Below are 24,189 nucleotides of genomic sequence, written 5' to 3'. Positions count from 1 at the left end.
GTGTTGAAAAGGTGTGTGTTTATGGCTTAGGGTGCTAGCTACGGCGGCCCCAGTCAGCGGCAGGAAAGGGATCAATGGGGAAAGGTGAGTGGCCCCACGTGTTTTGTTTTCCCATTGGAGAGATTCGGTTTTGTATCTACTGGGATCCTTTCAGAAGAGTGGTTAAATGTGGGTGTAAGGAGGCATTCTTCAGGGGTGCGGGCTGTGCTGCAAGGGGTCCGTGATGTATAGTCATGCAAAGGGCATGCCTCCCATTGCAAAATCCTGATTGTTAAATAGAGAGTTACTAATGGCTCCAGGGGGTCCTGAAAAGCGAACAGGCAGCTTAAATGGAGCAGCTTGGAAGACCTGAACTTTTTTTTTTTTTTTGAGACGGAATCTTGCTCTGTCTCCAGGCTGGAGCGCGGCGGTGCAATCTCTACTCACTGCAGCTTCCGCCTCCTGGGTTCAAACGATTCTTCCGCCTCAGCCTCCCGAGTAGCTGGGACCACAGGCGCGTGCTACCACGCCTGGCTAACTTTTATATTTTTAGTAGAGATGGGGTTTCACCATGTTGGCCAGGCTGGTCTCGATCTCTTGACCTCGTGATCCGCCCACCTCGGCCTCCCAAAGTGCTGGGATTACAGGCGTGAGCCACTGAGCCACTGTGCCTGGCCGACTTGAAAGTTGTGATGGTTGGGGCCTGAAGCTGCAAGGTATAGTTGCATTGATGGGGCAGTAGGTGCCCCAGAGGTAGGCCTGAAGACAGATTGTATTCAAAGCCAATTGGGGCTTGGAGAGTTAAATCTGTGTTCGTAGTTATGTGGCAGTGTATGCGTTTGTTGTTATTGTCTGTATATCGGGTGAGGTTGGAAATACAGGAATGCAGAAGTTGTATTGCCCGTCCTGTCAAGGTATTTGTGGTTGTTTCAGGGATGGGAGACCTGGCTAATGACTGCATGTGTAAAGTCTTGGAGAGGCTTTTACTTTCATATTGGGGATGATAGGTTAAACTGGTAGAAAGCCAGGTTTTGCAGGGCAGGAGTGGCAGTATGCGCAGTGGCTGACGGGAGAGGCATAGCCAGCAGTGTGTTGCCGGGGTCAGGTTGGAGTGGTTCTGCAGAGCAGCGTGAAGCTGAGGGTTTTGTAGAGGTTATGGATGATAGGGAGCCGTGGTGCGGTGGTGCAGGGCCGCCAGGGGAGCAGGAGGGATAGGCAGGCAAAGTGAGTAGACAGGTAGATAGCTGCGTTTCATCTGCGGAGAGGTCACACAGCGTGCGCTGGAAAAGGAGGTCGTTTATCCACACTAAAAGAGAGTCGAGTGTGGGAGCCTGGGGGTTAGAACCAAGAGACGTCTTGGCAGACAGTAGAGGAAGAGGGTGAAGTGTCGGCATAGGCAGGGAAAGGGCTGTTAAGTTTCTTTAGGGGTTTGGGGCGTACTTATAAAGAGGAGGGAGATGTAAGGTTTGAATGAAGCAACTGAGATTTAAATGAGGCGACTGAGGCCAGTTATAATCAGCTCCTGGGCGAGGTTCTACGGTCTGACAGGAGGGGCTGGAGAAGTCTGGAGAAGTCGCGCTTCTCTTCTTGGGGCGTGGGTTTTTATAGGGAGTGTAGGTAGCTGATTGACTGCGGGGAAACAAAGAGGAGGTAATTTCATTGGATATGAAGGGACCGGGCATGGACGAGGGGCTGGTCGAGGATGTACGGGGCAAGCTTGCCATAGGGCAGGTCTTTGGCAGGCTTTTTTAAAATTTCGGCGGGTGCAGGGCTGAGATTGGAATGCGGAAACGGATACGCGGAGCCCACGTGGAGAGGGCAAATGCTGAGTAATGTGCTCAGAATGGTGACGTAGTTTTCAGGCAGGGAGAGAGGGGCGTTTCCACTCGGCTCCCAGCGAGGCAGCCAGCCTTACAGGAGACGGTGGTGGGTTGTCCTCAGGAACAGGCGTGAGGTGGAGTTCGGCTGGGTGGAGAAGAGTGCTGGAGGATGGCAGTTGGTGGGTCCGTGGGCACTTCAGGAGCTTCTTGTAATCTAGAAAGACGGTGCCAGGAGGTGTGTCCTGAGAGTTCAGCTGCGGTGGGAGTTGTAAGAAGAACTTGAAAAGGACCTTCCCACTGTGGTTTAAGGCTTGCTGGGGTAAGAGTTTTTAGGAAGACATGTTCTGGTGAGAGGGTGCAGTTGGTGGGGCCTTCGTGGGAGGGCCTGGTCTGCTTGTTCATGGAGGGCATGGTGGATGAGGGAAAGTGTTGGGAGGTATTCTCCTAGCTGAGAGTTAGAATGGTATTCTCCCATTTCCTCTTACAAAGTCCTGCTTTGTAAGAGGAAATGGGCTGTGAGGAAGGAGGGTGCTTTGGACTGGCTCTGATGTGGGCTAGGGCTATGGGCAGGAGGGAGGTCCAGGGTTTCTGGATTTCAAGAGTGAGTTTGGTTAACTGAATTTTAAGGATCCCATTACCCCTTTCAACTTTTCCTGATGACTGGGATTGGTATGGGATATGGAGGCGCCACTGGACACTGAGGGACTGAGGGACTTGTTGGGTGATGTAGCATGTCTGGGAGCCTTGATGTGGCGCCTGGATAGGAGTTCAGAAATGCAGCAATCAGAGTAGGGGCGGGGTCAGCTCGGGCGGAGGGGGTTTTCTGAGGCAGCTTGTCCCTAGTAATGCTTGAGGTCTTCATCACCAGAAGCGTTTATCCTTTGTGTCATAAACAATCCAATTATGCTATATTAGTTATTCTTAAATGTATGATTAAATGATTTTGACTGTAGCTACCCTGTTACACTAGCAAATGCTAGGTCTTATTCATTTGTTCTAACTATATTTTGTACCCATCCTGTCATTACGTCTTAGGGAGAATTTTCTTTCGGTTCCAGCAAAACAAGGAAACTCACAAAATGATTGTAGTGAGTCAGGCTACATGAATTTAAAGAGCAATCCATACTTTGTATTCTCAGCTCTGAGTGCACACATTGTGATTCTGAACGATGCCGGTGATATTGCCACTTAATAAGTAAACTTTAGGAGCATCTCAAATAGTACTTTTATTCTTGGGTGCAAGATGAGCTTCCTAGCATCTGATGTGATACCTATTTGATACTTTTATAAAGAATCAATAGCCTTCTTCCCTTGAGGTGTGAGCAGGGCTTTCCAGCAGTCCCGAGTGTCACATGGTCTGCATTCTGCTTGCTCTTGGTGGGTACCACCATTGTTGGCTGGAAGCTCTGGGAAGTACTTGACCCAGAAGATGCTGGCTACAAGGCCGAGGATGAGGGATTTCTGGGCATGCTTGTCAGGTTAGGGACTACTGGGTTGGGATGAAGAAGGCACAAGGGGAGTGGTCGTTTCTGCTCCCAAGAGGCAGGTTTGAGGCTCATAGGCACTGCCTGGGGTGATGCCTGCTCTACCCAGAGTTGACGGCAGCGGGTAAATGCTGCGTATTACAGGCTTGACCCCAGGTAGAGTGATACAGGGAGAGGAACCAGCAGGTTCAGAGGCTTGGAGGTGCATCTGAGCTGTGAATGTTTCAGAATCTGGTGACCATCATGATCACATAAGTACAGAAATTTTAGACCAGCCTGGGCAACATGGTGAGACCCTGTCTCTCAAACAAAAAAACCCTAGTGAAAGCTGAACATGAGCCAGAGTTCACCTGTATTGGTCGTCTCAGGGATTGTGCCTTCAATCTGAGTGTCCTGGGATGTCTGGAGGGTTGTGAACAGAAGAGGATCATGTCCTTGGTAGGACTTTAGAGGTTTCCAAAAGCCTCTCAGAACACACTGGAATGAGGACGATGAGGACTGAGGCACTGAGAAGTGGAGTCTCCTTTCATGGTCACAGGTGGTAAGAAGGGGTACTGAGAATTGAAATCCATTAATCAGTCAGCCCCAGGGCCCCTGGGTGTATGGTTGTGTTGGGATCAATGGAGGTTTTATCAGCTGGAGGTCATCACAGTTGGCTTCTTCTTCTCATGGGTTCTGAAGACTGAAAATGCTTGTGGTGCCAACATGGGGAAAGAGAAAGTGTCCCAGTCTCTCACTGAACCTGACACTGACTGTATGGCGTCTGAGATTGGGGTGTCTTGAGCGTTCACTTGATGTTTTCCCAGTTCTTCGGAGTGGGGAACCTGTGGGTACACCAAGCTCAGAGTCCTGAGTGCCAGCCAAGGATTAATGGAAGTGTTCTTACTTCTGGCAACCAATGGAAATACATTTCTGTTTTAAGAATTCATATCAATTTGTGCAAATGCTTTGAGGTGTGACTGAGCTTGGAACTATGTGCCGCAGGCATCCATTCTTTCTGATAGGAACAAAAAGCCAGGGGTGAAGATTTAGGCTTGTAATGTGGTTGCCTGCAAAGCCTGGCATCTTTTACGGAGGTGCTAGGATGCATGGATGGGAAAGAGGTGGTCTAACTCAGGTCTTCATAGGATCTAACTGGTTGCACACTGGAGAACAGACTCCTGGGTTAATGAGGAGGCAGGTAGCTTGGGGGGAGTTTGCTGGCATAATTCAGATGAGTTGATGGACCAAGTGAGTGCTCTGCAGACGGGAGAAAAGACAGCATTGTAGGTATATTTTACTTTTATTCTTATTTATTTATTTTTTTGAGACGGCGTTTCGCTCGTTACCCAGGCTAGAGTTCCATGGCGTGATCTCGGCTCACCGCAACCTCCGCCTCCTGGGTTCAGGCAATTCTCCTGCCTCAGCCTCCTGAGTAGCTGGGATAAGAGGCACGCGCCACCATGCCCAGCTAATTTTTTTGTATTTTTTTAGTAGAGACGGGGTTTCACCATGTTGACCGGGATGATCTCGATCTCTTGACCTCATGATCCGCCTGCCTTGGCCTCCCAAAGTGCTGGGATTACAGGCTTGAGCCACCGAGCCCGGCCTTGTAGGTACATTTTAAACAAAGGAGCAAGTAGATCTTTGCATGTTGGAGGTAAGGGAGTGACAGAGGGAAGAGTCAGTCATGATCTCAGGTTTGTTGTTGTCGTTGTTGTTGGTTGTTTATTTTCAGACAGAGTTACGCTCTTGTTGCACAGGCTGGAGTGCAGTGGTGTGATCTCAGCTCACCGCAAACTCTGCCTCCCAGGTTCAAGCGATTCTCCTGCCTGAGCCTCCTGAGTAGCTGGGATGACAGGCGCTTGCCACCATGCCTGGCTAATTTTGGTATTTTTAGTAGAGATGGGGTTTCACCATGTTGACCAGGCTGGTCTTGAACTCCTGGCCTTGTGTTCTGCCTACCTCAGTTTCCCAAAGTGCTGGGATTACAGGTGTGAGCCCCTGCACCCAGCCGACCCCAGGTTTTCATGGTTCTAATAGCTGCAGGAATTGAAGCTCCAGTAACTGGGTGGGAAAATTGGTGGTAATTTCCATGGGGACATCAGAAGTTTAGTTTAGGCCCTGCAAGTGAACAGTCAAGGCATTGTGTGCACAGCTGGACACACAGGAGGGAGTCACCCAAAAACAGTAGTCACTATGTGAACCAGGGTGGAACTCTGGTCATGTTGAGCAGGGAAAATGCAGACCATGGTGGTAATGGCATTAGAGCATCAGAAAGAACTGGGTCCAAGATGAGGAGTAGCGTTTTTGGTTGACACTTGTTGGGGTTATAGGGCATGACAGTCAGAGCTGTAGAAGAAAGGGGCAAAGGGAAAGGTGTCGGTAGCGGGGGAGCTGACCTTCCCAGCCCTCCTAGTAACCACTGGATTTTTTTTTCAGTACTATTGCATTTTCAAGACTTCTCTCTATTTAAATCTCGAATTTTATTTTCTGCTTTCCTTAATGTTGTAAAATTTCATGATTTAATCAAGATCAGATTTGAAATTACAGTATATTTGTTTACATTTTAAAGTTTGTTTATTTTAAAACATTTTATTCGCCAGCTGTGGTGGCTCACGCCTGTAATCCCAGCAGTTTGGGAGACTGAGGTGGGTGAGTCACCTGAGGTCAGGAGTTTGAGACCAGCCTCATCAACATGGAGAAACCCTGTCTCTACTAAAAATACAAAATTAACGGGGCATGGGGGTACATGCCTGTAGTCCCAGCTACTCGGGAGGCAGTAAATACAGCTATCTGTACAATTCCCAAGATTGAAGGTGTCTTAAGCAGCAGAGCCTTTATTGTAACACAAACCAGGGTAATGGGCTGAAGGCTATCTTAGATTGGTGACTGGCGGGCTAGAAAATTCCATCTTAAGAATGCTGTGAGATACAAAAGATCCCTGAAAAAGGTAGTCGATCTTTTCAAATCACCAAAGAGTCCTCTGTGCCAAAAATGGGTTAGGTCCATGGCCTAGAGTGCTGAGGATACTCAGAAACCCCTCTGGTGAATGAAAGAGAAAGTTACTTCTGTATCATGATGAGGCAGGCGAATGATGAAACTGTGGGCACCTGCCAAGTGCTAAAGGTGAAATGCTTTTTGCAGGATAACTGCCAGTCACGTAAGTCTGGCAAGGGACAGGGGCAGGTTGAAAAATGCAATGCAGTTCTCACATACCTGGGACGTGTGCAGCTATTTGATGTTTGACATTCAGTTTAGGCAGATTGTTCCCGCATACCTGGGATGTGTGCAGCTGTTTGATGTTTGACATTCAGTTTAGGCAGATTGTTCCCGCATACCTGGGATGTGTGCAGCTATTTGATGTTTGACATTCAGTTTAGGCAGATTGTTCCCGCATACCTGGGATGTGTGCAGCTATTTGATGTTTGACCTTCAGTTTAGGCAGATTGTTCCCGCATACCTGGGATGTGTGCAGCTATTTGATTTTTCACATTCAGTTTAGGCAGATTGCATCAAGTGGTCTCCTCCAGCGTTATACTGAGCAAGAAAAAATATTGCCTGCACATCTGTGGTATATTCCTCTTGTAAATATTCTGGTAACCAATCAGAGAGGGCTGAAGGCTTTCTCACATTCATTGCACTAAACAGACACTTTTTCAGTGGGAGCACTCCTCATATAAAGAAGCTAGAGTTCTACATAAAGGATATTCCCCATTTATCACACTCAAAGGCCTTGATCCAGAATGAACTCTCTGGCCTTGAAGAAGCAAAAAGACTGGGCAGGAGAATTTCCCACATTTGCTTCACTTACAAGGTCTTATTCCAGTATGAACTGTCTGATGTTAAAGGAGTGAAGAACTGGCGAAATGATTTTCTACAATCACTGCATTCGTATCGCCTTTCTGCAGCATGAACTCTCCTGTGTTTAGCAGGGCTAGAAGTCTGAGTGTAGAATTTCCCATATATACCACACCTATAAAGCTTTTCTCTAGTATGAACTCTGATTTTGCGAGAGTGAAAAGCTTTGGTGAAATGATTTTCCACACACTCTGCACTCGTAAGGCTTTTGTCCAGTATGATATCTCTGATGAACACGAAATAATTTCCTACATTCACTGCACTCATCAGGCCTTCTCCAGTGTGAACTCTCCGATGTCTAATGAGGCTAGATCTTCGGCCAAAGGATTTCCCACACTGCCCACACTCATGCTTTTCTTTGGTATGAACTCACTGATGGTGAATGAGGTTGGACCTTAAGCTAAAGGATTTTTCATATTCACTACATTTATAAGGCCTTTCTCTAGTGTGAACTCTCTGAGAGTGAAAGTGTGCAGAGCTTCAGCGAAATGATTTCCCACACTCAACGCATTCATAAGGCCTCTCTCCAGTGTGAACTCTCCTGTGTTTAGTGAGACTAGATGTGTAAGCAAAAGACTTCCCACCTTCGTTGCATTCATAAGGCTTTGCTCCAGAGTGAACTTTCCTATGGTTAGCGAGACTGGACTTTACAGCAACGGCTTTCCCACATTGAATACACTCATAAGGCTTTTCTCTAGTGTGAAGTGTCTGATGCTGCAAGAGTGAAGAGCATTGGTGAAATGATTTTCCACACTCATTGCATTCATAAGCTTTTGTCCGGTATGAAATCTCTCATGAACGTGGAGTACACTGTTTTGGTGAAATATTTCCCATATTTGCTGCATTCATAAGGCCTTTCTCCACTGTGAACTCTCTGGTCTTTGTATACATGCACACAAGTGCTCTGCTTAGAAGGTGCTGCCTCCTCTTCCCTTCCATGCCAACATCCTAAAAGCAAGGAAATGCTGGTGAGGTATGTGTTGACTTTGTTGAGTATTGGTGTTTCTATGAGCCTACCCACAAGAGTATCGGACAAATTAAAAAACTAGTCTGTGAAATTATTTGCTTGCATAGGGAGTTGGGTTCAGGTTGAGGTTGGGACTGCTTAGCATTATCACAGATGTAGGAGGCCTCATGATGTCAACAGCATGACTAAACAAGGCAACAGAGTAAAGAGCGTCTGTAATTCCTCCTTCTGCAAACTTGTTTGTGGAACCTTATTTGCTGATGACATGTGAGTGCTACATACAAGAGTATGTCCGGGCCCCCCCAGCATGACTAGAGCACAACATCCTTTGGTCATGTTGCAGAATATTCAGGGGACCGGAGAGACCAGTGGGTGAAACAGGAGGATTTTATTAAGATGGCCACCGGCTGAGCGGATTAGCATCCCAAGGCTCAGTGCCTAAAAAAGACAGGGCTTGACGTTTTATACATCCAGGATGACACAGCAGCTAACAAGGTTACGGAAGCCAGAACAAAGAACAGTTATTAATTTGTGACACGTCTTGTGATGTACATTACATTTGAAAATAGCATTTTTAGAAACGTTTTGTATAAACGGCCAAGCTCTCCTAACATAGAGAAGCTCTGCCTTTATATAGGCTTACACTCTAGATATTCCCAGAGAAAGAATCTTAGGTTTACAGCCTTAGAACTTACAGGTGAAAGGGTCTTGGGTTTACAGTTTTAGGAATTACATGTGAAAGCTTTCTGGTCTCCAGATGGAGGAGTAGGGTGGGGGTTTCATCTTGTTTAAAAACTGTGTCTTCCGGAGAGATTTCGCCATACCAAGCCTGCTATCTTACAGGAAGGTGATTTAGGAGGCGCCAGTCGACCAGCCTTTTCTTCTATTGAAATGCAGTGTGGAGGTCAAGCGGGAGGTGGTCCTAGATGCCTGGGTTTCCTTTCTCAGCATCTCTGGGACAAACAGGGGATCTTCATATCACCACCAAGATGAACAAAATATGGAATTGGGATAACATAAGTACTAAGGCAAGGCTGGGCCCAGTGGCTCATGCCTGTAATCCCAACACTTTGGCAGGCTGAGGTGGGTGGATCAAGAGGTCACGAGATCGAGGCCACCATCCTGGGTAGCACGGTGAAACCCTGTCTCTACTAAAAATACAAAAAATTAGCTGGGCGTGGTGGCACACGCCTGTAGTCCCAGTTATTAGGGAGGCTGAGGCAGGAGAATCGCTTGAACCCAGGAGGCAGAGGTTGCAGTGAGCCGAGATCTCACCATTGCACTCCAGCCTGGGTAACAAGAGTGAGACACCGTCTAAAAACGAGTACTAAGGCAAAAACAGGACAGATGAACAGCCAGTGCTGGCTCAGAACGAGCCTGCATTCGTGCTGTAGGAAGAAGGTCGAATGCAGAATTGAAGACAAAGATAAAAGGTTCTGTTTGAGAGAAGGGCTCAGGGGGCTCTTTGCTTCTAGTGAACAAGGCCTTGAGCTTTTACAGCCCTTCTTATTTATTAAGTAAAGTGAATAGGGAGGAGGGGGATTGTGGGTCAGCTACCTGATTTATCACAGGGACTGCTTCCAGATATTCAGGTAGATAACCTCCAGGAGCACAGGACCTGCCCTCAACACTCCTTCTGGCAGCAGACCCGGTTTGTCAGTTTGCTGACATTCTGCTTTCATGCAGACAGTTTGCTGTTAACTCATAAAGCCTCCATAGGTGTTTTGAGTTGGTCACGACCCACATTCTTGGGGTTACCAGCATCTCCCCCTTTTAGTTTTTACATAAGTTAAATGAAGGCAATTCCAGGCTGGACAGCTTTCAATTGCCAATTGTTCACACCATCCTACAGACTATGAACAGAAAACGGAGACATAATAGCGTTATTCCTATGATGATAAAAGAAACACTGAGATTATGTTTAAGATAGGTCCAAGGATTCAGGATCTCCAAGCCCTGCTGGAATTCTGTCCAAGGTTTTTTTTTTTTTTAAGACGGGGTTTCACCATGTTGGTCAGGCTGGTCTTGAACTCCTGACTTCAGGTGATCCGCCCGCCTTGGCCTCCAAAGTGCCTGGATTACAGGTGTGAGCCACCACGCCCGGCTAATTTTCTTTTTAAAATGAGGTGGGGCAGATCTTGGCTCCCAGGCATCCTGCAAAGTAGGCGGGTCACCTCAGGGGCATCCTTTACCCGCTCAAAAATTCGTCTCACATTAGCAGTGAGGATTCTGCCGTCACCCCGAATCGTTATTTTCCTTACTCTTAAGTTTAAGGTGTGTCCAAGCTTTTAACGAAGGCTGATAGTCTCCAGTGTGTTTATTCAAGTCAAGAACTGTTTTTTATAAATCACTGATATCAAAAGTAACATTGGATGTAAACGCTTCTGAGATTCCATGGATATTCACTTTGATTGTATTCCAAATTGGTTACGCACATGTGAGTATGGTTAAAATGACCGTGCAGTTGCAAACTCTGTTCTTGTTCTCCCAGCCACAGAACAGTAAAGTAGTCTTTAGCATTGCTACTTCTGTTTGTAATTCCGCATCAATTTTATTTTGGAGCATCCATGTCTGATCAGCTGTACGTGTCCAATTTTCTACATATTGGGCTGTTTGAATCAAACTAGTGCCACTGAGGACACTACAACAGAAGTTATTGTAAGGTCTGTTTTTGCCGAAGACGAAACGGAGAAACTGAGGCCAGCACGAAAATAATCCAATGCAAGGGAATTTATTCAGGCTCCCGGACGAGGTTCTGCAGTCCAGACGGGAAGGGCCGGAGAAGTCGCCCGGACTCCTCTCAGGCACGGGGTTTTATAGGGAGTGGAGGCATCTGATTGGCTGTGGCCAAGGTGGGTGGGACAAAATGGAGGGTAGTGGGACCCGGATGGAAGGGAGTGGGGCCTGGATGGTATCAGTAAGTCCTGATGGGGCTTTTTTCCCTGGGCTCCCGGCGGGGGGGAGGAGGCGTGTCTGAGCTCCTGGCAAGGGAAGGAGGCGTGTCTGAGCTCCCGGCGAGGGGAGGAGGCGTGTCCGAACTCTCCACGACGCAGCCAACCTTACATTCCGACCTTTTGATGATAGATAGAGGGCGCCGCTCTTTCTGGCTACTTCCTGCTGAATAGGGGCGAAGTAAGGGGGACAGGTCAGTCAGCTGGCACCTCGACTGAAGAGTCGGACACGTCCAACTTCTCGCATACGAGCTGGTAGTGCTGTATTGGGTTCTAGTGGTGGGGCCTTGTTTCCAGGATTCCTGCAAGTAGATTTGCCAGGCATAGTAGGGGCTGGCTTTAAGGGGAGATATTAGAAGAAATGTTATGAGGAGAATTTGAAAGATCAGGAGTTGATGGGCAGGGGCAGCGGGTGAGGCGAAGGCGAGTGGGGCCCAGGGGTTTGGATTTCCACTGGTCATTCTGCTGTGCTGGTTTAAGGCGGGACACATGATACCATGGGGTGTGACCCAGGAGCTTGGCAGCCGTGGGGGTGGTCAGGATAACGGTGTGGGGTCCTGACCACCTGGGCTGCAGAGATCCTGGCTGGAGCTCCTGGAGGAGAAGACTGTCACCTGGCTGAAGGGGTGCTGCCAGGTGCGAGTCTCCAGGTCCTGGAACAATGGGGAGAGCACGATCTGCATGCTCCCTGAGTAAGTGGTGGAGGAGAGATAGATAGGGAAGGTAGGTGGCTAGGGGAGGTGGTTATACCGGGAAATTATGAGAGACCAGGAAGGGTCAGCCATACAGCAACTCAAAGGGACTAAGGCCCGTTGGTTCCCGTGGGGTGGCTCGGATCCGGGCTAGAGCAAGAGGTAGGAGAGTAGGCCAATGGTCAGTTTGGCCAAATGGTCTTTGAGAATGCCGTGGGCCCGTTCGACCTTACCCGATGACTGAGGGTGGTAGGGGATGTGTAGTTTCCAGGAGATGTTGAGAGACTTGACGACCAGCTGGACTACCTGGGCTATGAATGCTGGACCGTTGTCTGATTGGATGGTGGCAGGTAGGCCGAAGCGGGGGATGATCTCTTGAATAAGAATGGATGCTACCGTGTCTGCTGTTTCACGAGAGGTAGGGAAGGCTTTAATCTAACCTGAAAAGGCATCTACAAAGGTTAGGAGGTAGAAAAAGGAGTGAGAGAAGGGGTGTCCCTCGAGGAGACAGGTTAGGGGAGGGGTTTGGTTGGGATAGGAAAGCCTTCCATCAACTCCCATGACCAAGACCTGGGAAGGTATGCTAGGCCCTGAGTAGGAAGGTATAAATGGATTTACCAGCTACTTAGCTTTACCCTGGACTCGGCAAGGGTGATGGGAGTCCTCAAGGCCGGGTTGCATCAGTCATCCAGAAGGCCAAGAAATTTAGGTGAAGGGACTGCCTCCTGCAGACCGGCCTGCTCCCCACATAGAGGTGCAGGGAGTGGGCCTTTGGTCCGGGATGGGCAATCAACCTTCCAGTGTCCAGTTCGTTTGCAATCTGGGCAAGGTCCAGGGGGTGGTCGAGGACAGGGGCACTCCCGGGCCCAATGTCCTTCTCAACCACATCTATAACAGGACCCGGGTGGGACCCTTAAAACATTTCGGAAGGGTTTCGATGGACCTCCCTCACCAGATGTTCGGTGGGCTGCCGGCCTCAGGGCTGCTACAAGAGCTTGGGTTTGGAGGCCAACCTCCTGCCTTAAGTGGGCCTGTCGGGTGGCCTCAGCCTTATCCTCTCGGCCGTTAAAAACTTTAAATGCCATGTTTACCAGGTGTCACATGGGAGTCTGGGGGCCCTCCTCAGCTTTTTTAAGTTTCCTCCTTATATCAGCCGCTGACTGGGAGATAAAGTGGGTGGCTAGGACCGTAGCTCCTACTGAGGAGGCCAGATCCAGCCGTGTATGGAGGATCATAGCGTTAGTTAAGCGGTCAAGGAAGATGGCTGGGTTTTCATCAGGTCCCTGAGTTATTTTCCTTAACTTACCATAGTTGACTACCTTTTGGGCTGCGTTTTGCATGCCCGCCAGGAGGCACTGTAGCATCTGGTCTCGGCGGCGGCGGCCATCTTGACTGTCCTGATAGTCCCAATTAGGGTCGGCCTCTGGGACTGCTGCCGCACCTACTGGCATCTGGTTATCAGTAAGATGTTCCTGATTAGCGTGTTCCCGGGCTGCTGTAAAAATCCGGTCACGCTCGTCTGGGGTGAGGGTGGAGGATAGGATGACAAACGTGTCATGCCAGGTTAAATCATATGCCTGAGTAAGGTAACGGAATTCCTTGGTGTAAGCAGTAGGGTTGGTGGAAAAAGAACCTAGGCGTTTCTCAATGGCCGATAGGTCAGAGAGGGAGAAGGGAACATGCACTCGGACAATGCCCTCTGCTCCGGCCACCTCACGGAGGGGGCAAAGGAGGGAGGCCTTGTCGTTGGGAGCACCGTGTGAGTGGGTGTGAGCACTAACAGGTGAGGCCAGGTTGTAATCAGGAGGTGGAGGAGCTGAAGGGGTTTGAGGTTTATCATAAGGTGGAGGATCATTGGGTCGGGCCAGTGGAAAGGAGAGCTCCTCAGGCGCATTAGGGTCAGAAAAAGAAGAGGAAGGTGGAGGGGCTAAGGGCAGAGAGGAGGTTTCTTTGGCTGGAAGTACCTTGGTGGTGGTGAAAGAGGAACAGAGGTTGGGTTGGGAACGAAGATACCAGAAAGCCTGCACGTTTATAATAATCATAATTAGGCAAAAACCAAGAAAAGACATGGCCAGGGCTATGTGCCACATGGCTACAATAAACACAGTACTACATGCAAGACTGACAAACAAAGGGTGGGTGCCCCCCCAGATGGGAGGCCAGGCTGATGCTTTCCTGGCCACGTCCATGTGGAACCGCGGGTTGAGGCCCACTCAAGCCCCGCAGCTGTTACGCTGTGGGACTACACATAAACTCACTCACTCACTTGCATTGGAATTAGGCAGAAAGAAGGATAGGATTAAAAGTGTAAAGCAGCCACCATCTTAAGGTTGAGGCACAGAATAGGACTAAAAGTGTAAGGCGGCCACCATTTTAAGGGCGAGGCACAGGATAGGATTAAAAGTGTAAAGTGGCCACCATCTTAAGGGCGTGGCACAGGATAGGATTAAAAGTGTAAAGTGGCCACCATCTTAAGGGCGTGGCATAGGATAGGATTAAAAGTGTAAAGCGGCCACCATCTTAAGGGCGTGGCATAGGATAGGATTAAAAGTGTAAAGTGGCCACCATCTTAAGGGCGTGGCACAGGATAGGATTAAAAGTGTAAAGTGGCCACCATCTTAAGGGCGTGGCATAGGATAGGATTAAAAGTGTAAAGCGGCCACCATCTTAAGGGCGTGGCATAGGATAGGATTAAAAGTGTAAAGTGGCCACCATCTTAAGGGCGTGGCATAGGATAGGATTAAAAGTGTAAAGCGGCCACCATCTTAAGGGCATGGCACAGGATAGGATTAAAAGTGTAAAGTGGCCACCATCTTAAGGGCATAGTACAGCCACCATTTTGAAAGGGAGAAAGAGAGAAAGCTAAGAGAGACAGAAAAAGAAAAAGGCCGAAAATACAGTTTTTTAGAAAACGGGAGCCTTTTATGCCAAATGGGCTAACTTACAACAACAAATTTGGTATGAGCCGGGGGTTTGGCTCTGCCGTGAGGCAGGGCTGCTTAAACAGGGCTTCTGAGTACCCACACCTCGGTTGCTGGTGAGGGTTCAGGAAAGTGGGGATGTCTCCCTCAAATTCCTGACCCTAAATATACCCCTCACGGGGAGAGAACAAAAGTGTAGGGACGTCTCCTCTTACACTCAGGTCCTAAACTGGAGTCACGGACTCGTGGGGAAGGAAGCCGGAGTCCTCACGGACTCGCGGTGGGAGGCCTCCTGGGGTCACGGACCCGTGGGGAAGGAAGGGAGGGAAGCCGGAGCCACAGACTTGCGGCGGGATGCCGGGGTCACGGACCCGTGGGGAGGGAAGCTGGGGGTCACGGACCCCGCAGCAGGGACGCCGGGGGTCACGGACCCCGCGGCAGTGGGAATCCCTGATGCTGTGCAGCGGTTTCCTGACAGGGACTCCCTGAAAGCAGCAGGTGAGGTAGTGGGTACCAGAAGTCTTACCTTGTGGTGAAACAAACGGCAGCTTCCCGGTCCGGCTCTGCGCGGAGGAGTCAGTTTCCCCAGGGAGGGGTCTTACAACTCCCTCCTGGCTGGCTCGCCATCTGTAAGGTCTGTTTTTGCCGAAGACGAAACAGAGAAACTGAGGCCAGCACGAAAATAATCCAATGCAAGGGAATTTATTCAGGCTCCCGGACGAGGTTCTGCGGTCCGGACAGGAAGGGCCGGAGAAGTCGCCCGGACTCCTCTCAGGCACGGGGTTTTATAGGGAGTGGAGGCATCCAATTGGCTGTGGCCAAGGTGGGTGGGACAAAATGGAGGGGAGTGGGACCCGGATGGAAGGGAGTGGGGCCTGTATGGTATCAGGTAAGTCCTGATGGGGCTTTTTTCCCCGGGCTCCCGGCAGGGGGAGGAGGCGTGTCTGAACTCTCCACGACGCAGCCAGCCTTACAGTTATCAGTGTGACCAGGGAGACTGTAGCAAAAATTCTCATGCCTAAGGCTCTACGAGCACGACAAGTGAGCTGGTAAGAAGGTTCGCGAAATGTAAAGTGAGCGTAGCAGCCCATGGTTCAGAAAAATTGACAGGAATCGATAATCCAGGAATACGACTGTGAATTATCAGGGTGAATATGTTCTGTTTTCATATAGTGCTATGATTAAGGCAATAATAAAATTGACAAGAGACAGAAGTCAGTTGGGTGATATTTACCTGGAGCTGACCTTTTTTAGCTGTGAGAAAAAAACATGAGGATTGAAAACACAGACCGTCAATTGAGTGGTGATGTTTCTAATGAAGGTGATATTAAAGTACCTTGAACAGAATTACTATTATTCAATAGTGTTCTGACCCAGATGCTACGTTTCATAAATGAGAGTTTAGCTGTTCTGTGTCCGGGGCAGTCACGGGTCCCGCAGCCCACGCTTCCTGATCATGATACATTCAGGAGGAGTGTCACTGCAGAGTACCAGCTGCACTGCTGGAGGGTTGGGAACAGAACGTATGTCCAACGTTTTTGCCTCTACAAAGGGGACACACACCGCATAGGACACCGCGGCCAACATGGAGTCGGGGTTTTTCCCTGACCCTGGCGCTCCAGGGGACACACACCGCATAGGACACCGCAGCCAACATGGAGTCGGGGTTTTTCCCTGACCCTGGCGCTCCAGCAGTTGCTCAGCCTCCTACATGATTTCCTTGATCTGTTCCCATGTTACGGGTTCGGTTGTGATCGTGACTCTGGTTGGCCCTTGTTCCATCTTCGCATTCAGATCCGGTTGGCTAATGGCTCATGCTGGAGGGACTGGGCCCACAGTTGGCCACCATGGGTCCCTCCAGTGTCCTGTTCCATGGTCACACATATTTGGAGGGCACCTGCACGGTTTGTCCATCTCCAGAAAATACAAGCACACCCCCTTCCCCGAGTCAGCAAATCTGCCGGGCCTTTGCACTGTCCTTTCTCAGGGAGTTCCATAACGCTTTCGGATAAGCTTGCCTCTCTTCCTCTAGCCCTTGCCAGTGTCTTTCTCCTGGAGTCTTCCCACCTGTGAAGTAAACAAGGCTACATGTAGTTGGGTTTGAGGTGGTGATTGGTCTCCTGTTCCCCCTTTTTGCTGTTTCAGTATTCATCTTAGTGTTTGATGTGTCTGCTCAGTAATCCCTTGTCTTCGGGATTGTATCGAATTCCTGTTTTGTGTTTGATTGCCCACAATTGTAAAAAGTTTTGAAAAGCATGACTTGACATAAGCGGGTCCAGTGTCAGTTTTGAATTGCTTAGGGACCCCCATATGGGCAGTTGATGACAGTGTCATCAGACATGACCAGCTGTTTCTCGAGACTGTTTGACATGTAGCATGTAGCATGAGATATCTACAGTTACATGACCATAGCTGAGCTTGCCGAAGAAGCCTGCTGTATGTGTAGCGTCCATCTGTCAAACTGCATTTGGAGCTAAGCCTCGCGGGTTACATCCTTCTACGGGTGGAACACCAGGGATATGTTGGCAGGTGGGACAGGCTTGCACAATGGCTCAAGCCTGGTTGTGAGATAGATGAAACAGAGGTGTTTTGATGTAATAATGCATGAGAATCTTGGACCTGTTGAAATAAAGAACCAATTAGCTTATCTGCTTTCTCATTGCCTAGAGGTAATGGCCCAGGAAGTTGTGTGTGATAGGATATCAGAAATACGAAAAGGAGCAGCATGAGAATGAGTAACTTGTTGATGTCTTAAGAAGTAAGTTAAGCCGTTCTGGTTCTACGGAGCTTTTAATAGTGGCAATCTCAATGCGACTGGCTACATTTACAACGTAGGCCGAATCGGGAGACAGTATCAATAGGGGATAATGCTGTGAGCTGCCGAACCTGAATACCTGCCAGTCATTCTGAACGTAGAGCTGAAACTCCAGGGGTCTTGATTGTTTGAGTATGTTTAGGTCCATAAATAGCTTCATGGCCTTTAGAAGAGCCATCAGTAAAATAAGTCTGTCGACCTGGAATAGGCTTGTGATGAGTAATCACAGGGAGGATTTCAGGATGAACGTTGTAAAATGGCAAAATCTTATCTGAAAGGTAATGGTTATCTGTAACTCCTACAAAATCTGTGAGGGCGATTTGCCATGCACTCCACAGTTCCCAGGCCACTGCCTGCTGTTTGGAATCCCAGATGACACCTTTAATCAGGGTCAAATCCTGTAAGCATTTTTGATCTATGTTTGGCTGTTGTTTTAAGTTGTGTGATTAAAGAAAGGTAAGCTTGCAAGGATTTTACTATCTGATTGGATAGAAAAAGTGATTCTATTACCATTATAATTTTCTCTATGAACTGTCCTAAAAGTCCTGTTGGAGGCCAGGCGTGGTGGCTGACGCCTGTAATCCCTGCAGTTTGGGAGGCTGAGGCGGGCAGATCACGAGGTCAGGAGTTCGAGACCAGCCTGGCCAACATGGTGAAACCCTCTACTAAAAATCCATAAATTAGCCAGGTGTGATGGTGAGCACCTGTAATCCCAGCTACTTGGGAGGCTGAGGCAGGAGAATTGCTTGAACCCAGGAGGCGGAGATTGCAGTGAGCCGAGATTGTACCATTGCACTCCAGCCTAGCGCCTGGCAACAGAACAAGACTCTGTCTCAAAAAAAAAGAAAAAAAAAATATATATCATCCATGTAACGAATGACTTAAGGGGTGGGAAACATGCTTCGAGACTACTTTAATGCTTTTCCTACAAAATGCTGGCATAATGTAGGACTGTTGAGCATGCTTTGGCGTAAAACTTTCCACTGATAGTGAGAGATAGACTCTCTGACTAATAGAAGGCACAGAGAATGCAAATTGAGGCTTGTCCTTCTCATGCAATAGTATAGTATAAAAAAATCTGAGATCAGCCGGGCGTGGTGGCTCACGCCTGTAATCCCAGCACTTTGGGAGGTCGAAGTGGGTGGATCACGATATCAAGAGATCGAGACCATCCTGGTCAACTTGGTGAACCCCATCTCTACTAAAACTACAAAAAATTAGCTGGGCATGGTAGTGTGTGCCTGTGATCCCAGCTACTCAGGAGGCTGAGGCAGGAGAATTGCCTGAACCCAGGAGGCGGAGGTTGCGGTGAGCCGAGATTGCGCCATTGCACTCCAGCCTGGGTAACGAGCGAAATTCCATCTCAAAAAAAAAAAAAAAAAATTCTGAGAGCTGTATCTATGAGAGGCCAATCTCTTGGCATGGCTGTTGGGGACAGTAAACCTTGTTGCAATGCACCCATTGGTTTAATCTGTGAATTCATAGCTGTCAAGTCATGTAGCAGTTGCCATTTTCTTGATATTTTTAAATCACAAACACTGGTGAATTCCAAGTGCTGACTCTTCTGTATGGCCTTCATTAAATTGTTCTCATATTAACTGATGAAGCGGAGTCAGTTTCCCCTGTGATAGGAGCCACTGATCCACCCATACGGGTTTGGCAGTCAGCCACGCTTAATGGCAAAGTGGTGGATGTATAAGTGTCAATGACTCCTAAGCCTTTTCTGCTCTGATAACTCATCTTTTTCAACATTTTAAATCCCAGACTATCAATTTTCTCATTGTTAAGTCTCACGTCCCATGGCGTAAGTATGTCTCGGCTTCATAGATTAATAGCTGTATTTGTAACATAAGTTTGAAAAGTACATGACTGCCCATCTGGACTGAGGCCGGGTAAAATTTCAGTATTCCGCTGAACACAAGCTGTTCCTATTCCCACTAAGGATGTAGAGACTAATTGTAAAGGAGAAGATGAGGGCCACTTGTTTAGATGTTACTGATACACCTGCTCCCGTGTCCATAAGCCGACAAATTTCTTTCCTTTAACTTTCATAGGCCGATTAAAATCTGTGGGTTGGGAGAGGTAAATTTCCCATGTAGCTGTATTCCCAAATCCTTGATTTTCTCCTGTCTCCCCTTTCTTGGAGAAGGGTGTGACTTGCAGGGAATAAGCAATAGCCGAGCAATGTATTCTTCTGGTTCAAAAACCCAGAGATCCTGTGACAATTACTTGAATTTCTCCTTCATAATCAGTCAGTAACTCCAGGGACAATGATAATGCCTTGTAAGTTAGGACGGCTTTTACCCCAGATTAATCCTATATATCCCGTTGGCAAAGGTCCCCAAAAGCTGGTGGGAATTTTGGTGTGTCTGCCTTCTCCAACTAACGTGACTTTTTCTCTAACTGGGAGATGTAATCCTGCACTTCTGGATGTTCCTGGGGAGAGGGAATATGTTCCTCCGAGGACTCACCCCTGAAGTGGGGTTGTGGTCTGGATGGGAAGTGCCCTCACTGTTTGAGGGGGCTGGGTCCACCCCCCCACTCTTGTTTCCTGACATGGGAGTGCCCTTCTGTTGGAATTTTGAGCGGAATTGATTAGCCCAGTGGTTTCCTTCACTACACTGAGCGCAAATTCTTGGCATTTTTCCTTTTGGCAGGGATACCGCGTTGTAAGATCCCTTTGCCATTAGTCTGAGGACATTCCTACTTTAAATTCTCAATTTTCCAGAGTTTCAACAAACACCATAAATTATTTAATTCGTGACAATTCTGAGAGAACTTACAATTTTGTTATTTTCATGTGTCAATCTTGCTGCTAGACAGGAATTACAGAGGTAAGCAGGAGTCTGGAGATAGTGAAGCTTCCACATTACCCCTTTAAAAGGTTTATTTTATTTTATTTTATTTATTTATTTATTTTTTGAGACGGAGTTTCGCTCTTGTTACCCAGGCTGGAGTGCAATGGCGCAATCTCGGCTCACCGCAACCTCCGCCTCCTGGGTTCAGGCAATTCTCCTGCCTCAGCCTCCTGAGTAGCTGGGATTACAGGCACGCGCCACCATGCCCAGCTAACTTTTTTTTTTGTATTTTTAGTAGAGACGGGGTTTCCCCATGTTGACCAGGATGGTCTCGATCTCTTGACCTCGTGATCCACCCGCCTCGGCTTCCCAAAGTGCTGGGATTAGAGGCGTGAGCCACCGCACCCGGCCAAAAGCTTTCTTTTAAAAATAACTGTTACTGGAAGGCTTTCACCTTCTTTATGATAGACATGATGCTAGGATAGCAGGACAGAGCCTAAGGCCTGTCACAAGGCACTTCATTGGTTTGCCTGGGAAGTTACTTTGCCATTGTATCTGCTCGTGGCCTCACGTGTCTTTGTGGCAGCAGACTGGCTCTTTTCCTTTTTTTTGTCTTAACTATGTCAGTTTTCTGTGGAACAGACTGGCTCTTTGACTTAATTTTTCTCTGTCTTTGTTGGCCTCCCTGTGGCTGTGCCTGTCATAGGTCATTCCCATCTTTCAGGGACTCTTACCCATCATTGGCTAACCAGCCATCCACCTGCGGGGCACGATCGTTGGGCTTTAGAGAAGCACGAGCAAACCAGTCCGAAGTCAGACTTAGAATCTCTTATTGTGCCGTCTGTGCCTACGTAGGAGTCAGATTACACCTTAGCAAGTTATTTTCTCAAGTGTGTTTAAGGCCTGGGTCTCTCTTCTCTACACTCACAGCTGCATTTTACAAGCCACTTAGAAGGTAAAGAGGGGAGGCCTGGGAAAGAAAAATACCTTATAGAAGACCTGTGTCAGTTTGATAATTTTCTACCTTCTCTTGAGATGAGCTTTCTTCTGTGGGTAATGGCTGGCACTTAGTGCCATTATTTGGGAGGGCACCGCCTTGACAGTGGACTGTATGCTCCTAAATAGGAGCAGAATAAACAAGGCAGTAATGGACAGCCACCTAAAGTAAGTACTACACTCCCCATCAGAGTCTGGAATCTGCCAAAAGACGAAAGCCATCCACTAAAAAGAGTCCAGGGTCCAACCTTTGCAGGTTTGGACTAGAACAGGGCCTAACATTCTCATTTTGGCAGTGATTTCCATAACTGCCTGTCTGTGTTCATCAATTTTTTTTTTTTTTTTTTTTTTTTGAGACGAAGTTTCGCTCTTGTTACCCAGGCTGGAGTGCAATGGCACGATCTTGGCTCACTGCAGCCTCCGCCTCCTGGGTTCAGGCAATTCTCCTGCCTCAGCCTCCTGAGTAGTTGGGATTACAGGCACGCGCCACCATGCCCAGCTAATTTTTTGTATTTTTAGTAGAGACGGGGTTTCACCATGTTGACCAGGATGGTCTCGATCTCTTGACCTCGTGATCCACCCACCTCGGCCTCCCAAAGTGCTGGGATTACAGGCGTAAGCCACCGCACCCGGCCCTGTTGTCATCAATTTCTAAATAACAGTGAGGTAAATTTACCAGACTCTTCCTTCTGAAGCCCGAAGATAATCTAATGCCAGTCTGTTCTGATAAGTTTCATTTCTCATCTGTGTAGATCGTACAGCTAACAATTCTAAAGCTTTAGATGTTTCATTAGTTATAATTTCTAATACTGCTTGTAATCTAATGAAATGATTAATCATGTAGATGGGAATACGATATGACCATGATTCATCTTGTGCCCAGGTGGCTGCCATGATAGTTAATTATTCTCTCTGGAGGCCAATCTGTATCTTTCCAATCTGTGTATCCTCCTTTTTTTTTTTTTTTTTTGAAGTCTGCTCATTTGTTCCTGTGTTTAGGCTCATCATAAATAGGATGAATATCCTAATGTTTCTCCCTGTTTTAAGGGTAACAGGAAGAATGCGAGTTTAATAATACCTAATACACAAGCTCTTATCCGTTTTTCTGGCAACCGCCTGTAGGCTGGCTGACCACAGATCCAATAGAGTCCTGCAGGCACCTGCCATGTTTGGTGCATCTGGTTGATGCTAAGAGTGGTTTGAAGAAGGGAACCTAGAAAACGGGTTAAAAACGAGATGGCCTTGAGCTGTTTTTACCTTTTCTACTTTCTCTCCGCCATAGTTTTTCCTATAGCTTCATTATAGTACTGTTGCCCTTAACAAGCTAATTCACCTGCAGGGTGTGTGTGTATAGCTGGTACCCCAGCCAGCTACGCAGTATCCTCCTATGATAGGAGTTGAGAGCCAAGTATTAGAGCCAGTAGGCGTTAATTATGGAGCATCTGCGCTGGAGAGAATTAATGTGTAGTTGTCATGGGGAAGCAATTGTTTCACCTCCCAAGGCCACCTGTTTCCCATGTCAGTTCCTCTGCATATGTAACATGAGGTAACTCCTGTATTTCCTGCTGTATTCTCGGCTAACTGTTCAGATTTTAGTGGCAGGGATTACCTGGTTAATATCTTCACCTAACGATTTGAAAATCCTAAATCGTTGCTGTGGTTTGTGAGCTCGAGTCCTTTTGATAATATTAAAAACACGATGCTGTCAGTAGCTTGCACGCTGGAATATTTAATGCCTAATCTCTTTAGTTCAGGATTCATCTCTTTTTCTGTGGCTGCATCGCTGTATCCAGTTGGGACCTCAGTGCCTGTTGCTCAATCAGATGAACTCTGATTTGAAATAACAAATTCAGTGAGGCGATAGGAACTTCCTGTTACACAGCTGTCACAGTTATACCGATCTGTTGAGGCTTCTGGAGAAGTTTATGTCCTGAGGCTGCGGAGTATCACTAATCCAGTACGGGGTGTGACTGGATACAGTCAGCTTTCCTTTGGAATCAGGAATGTAACAACCCCAAGAGGAACGTGCTGACATGACTCCATGCTGAGGGTTGCTATAACAGATTGGGGCCACTGTTATTACTTATTTTTACAGAGTGTTCTTGTTATCTGGCAGGCATCTAAATACGGATATTACAGATACACGCTGCCTTGACGCTGCCTTTGTCAGAGGAGGGTACTCAGGTTGAATTGTAAAGAGATCCTTTTCCAGACCTGTGACGGAGCGTGAACCAAGTTCCAGGTAGAAGTTTGGGGTCACAGCAGATATAGGGCTGATCATCACCAAGATCACAGATTGAATAAGTAGTTTGGTTACATATACAAGTTCCTAGGGGAGTTCCCATACATTATAATGGGTTTGACATATAAGGTTTTAACTTGTGTGTTTCTACCCGTGTAGTACGCGTGCACATAGGACATCCGTCCAAAGCTTCCTCCCTTTCTAAGATTGCCACAGCCTAACATGATTAAAATGAAAAGCGACATCTTAGACTAAGACCTGGCCAGGAGTGCTTTCTCCTGGAAGCAAGCTTTGCAACAATCACAACATGGTAACAACATAGTTAATATTGCTAGAATAACAGTAAGACTTAAAATCTCAGTTCACATTTATTTATCTGGTGGAGATTCCTCAAGCTTCGGCTAGTGTGTTGACTAGTGAGCTTCCGGTTATGTGACTAGAGCAGGGCTTGATGATTCTTCATTGATTAGTTGTGTCTGAGGTCAGGCTGGTCTGGGTTTGGTCTCTGTCTGCCACTCGTCTTAAGCTTAGTTTGGTGGGTTGACTCGGGTCTGGGTGGCTGGTCCATGCGTCCTGGGCAGCGGCTCGCTTTAACCAGCTGTGATGGATCCAGAGAACAGCTTCATCAACCTTGACAGCAGTGCGGGTAGATAAGATTATGATAAAGGGCCTGTCCCACGTGGG

The 24,189-nt window shown here is 47.8% G+C and overlaps 1 protein-coding gene, 1 non-coding gene and 1 pseudogene across 4 annotated transcripts in view; all 3 read right to left on the bottom strand.

Moving 5' to 3' along the window:
* Positions 1-4,989: 4,989 nt before the first annotated feature.
* LOC110567763 (zinc finger protein 586-like) lies at positions 4,990-11,724 on the bottom strand (annotated as a pseudogene).
* Positions 10,219-10,368, bottom strand: LOC135270936 (U12 minor spliceosomal RNA). The gene has a single exon (XR_010339089.1). It is a non-coding gene; the product is annotated as a U12 minor spliceosomal RNA (small nuclear RNA).
* Positions 11,725-16,583: 4,859 nt separating the features above from the next.
* LOC105731396 (zinc finger protein 586) overlaps positions 16,584-24,189 on the bottom strand; it is a 31,332-nt gene continuing 23,726 nt past the window's right edge. Inside the window, exon 5 of one of the 3 annotated variants that reach the window (XM_012473105.2) lies at positions 16,584-16,721. In XM_012473105.2, the coding sequence (XP_012328528.1) occupies positions 16,683-16,721 (39 nt within the window). In that variant the 3' untranslated portion in view covers positions 16,584-16,682. Of the gene's footprint in view, positions 16,722-21,590; positions 24,136-24,189 lie in introns of those variants that run through there. The other 2 variants (XM_012473102.2, XM_012473103.2) reach the window with 2 other exon arrangements.

The sequence above is a fragment of the Aotus nancymaae genome, unplaced genomic scaffold, assembly GCF_030222135.1.
Source record: "Aotus nancymaae isolate 86718 unplaced genomic scaffold, 86718_ANA_hifiasm-v0.15.2.pri h1tg000069l, whole genome shotgun sequence".
NCBI lineage: Eukaryota > Metazoa > Chordata > Mammalia > Primates > Aotidae > Aotus > Aotus nancymaae.
Note: the sequence above shows the minus strand (reverse complement) of the source record. Positions and strands in the feature narration are given on the sequence as shown.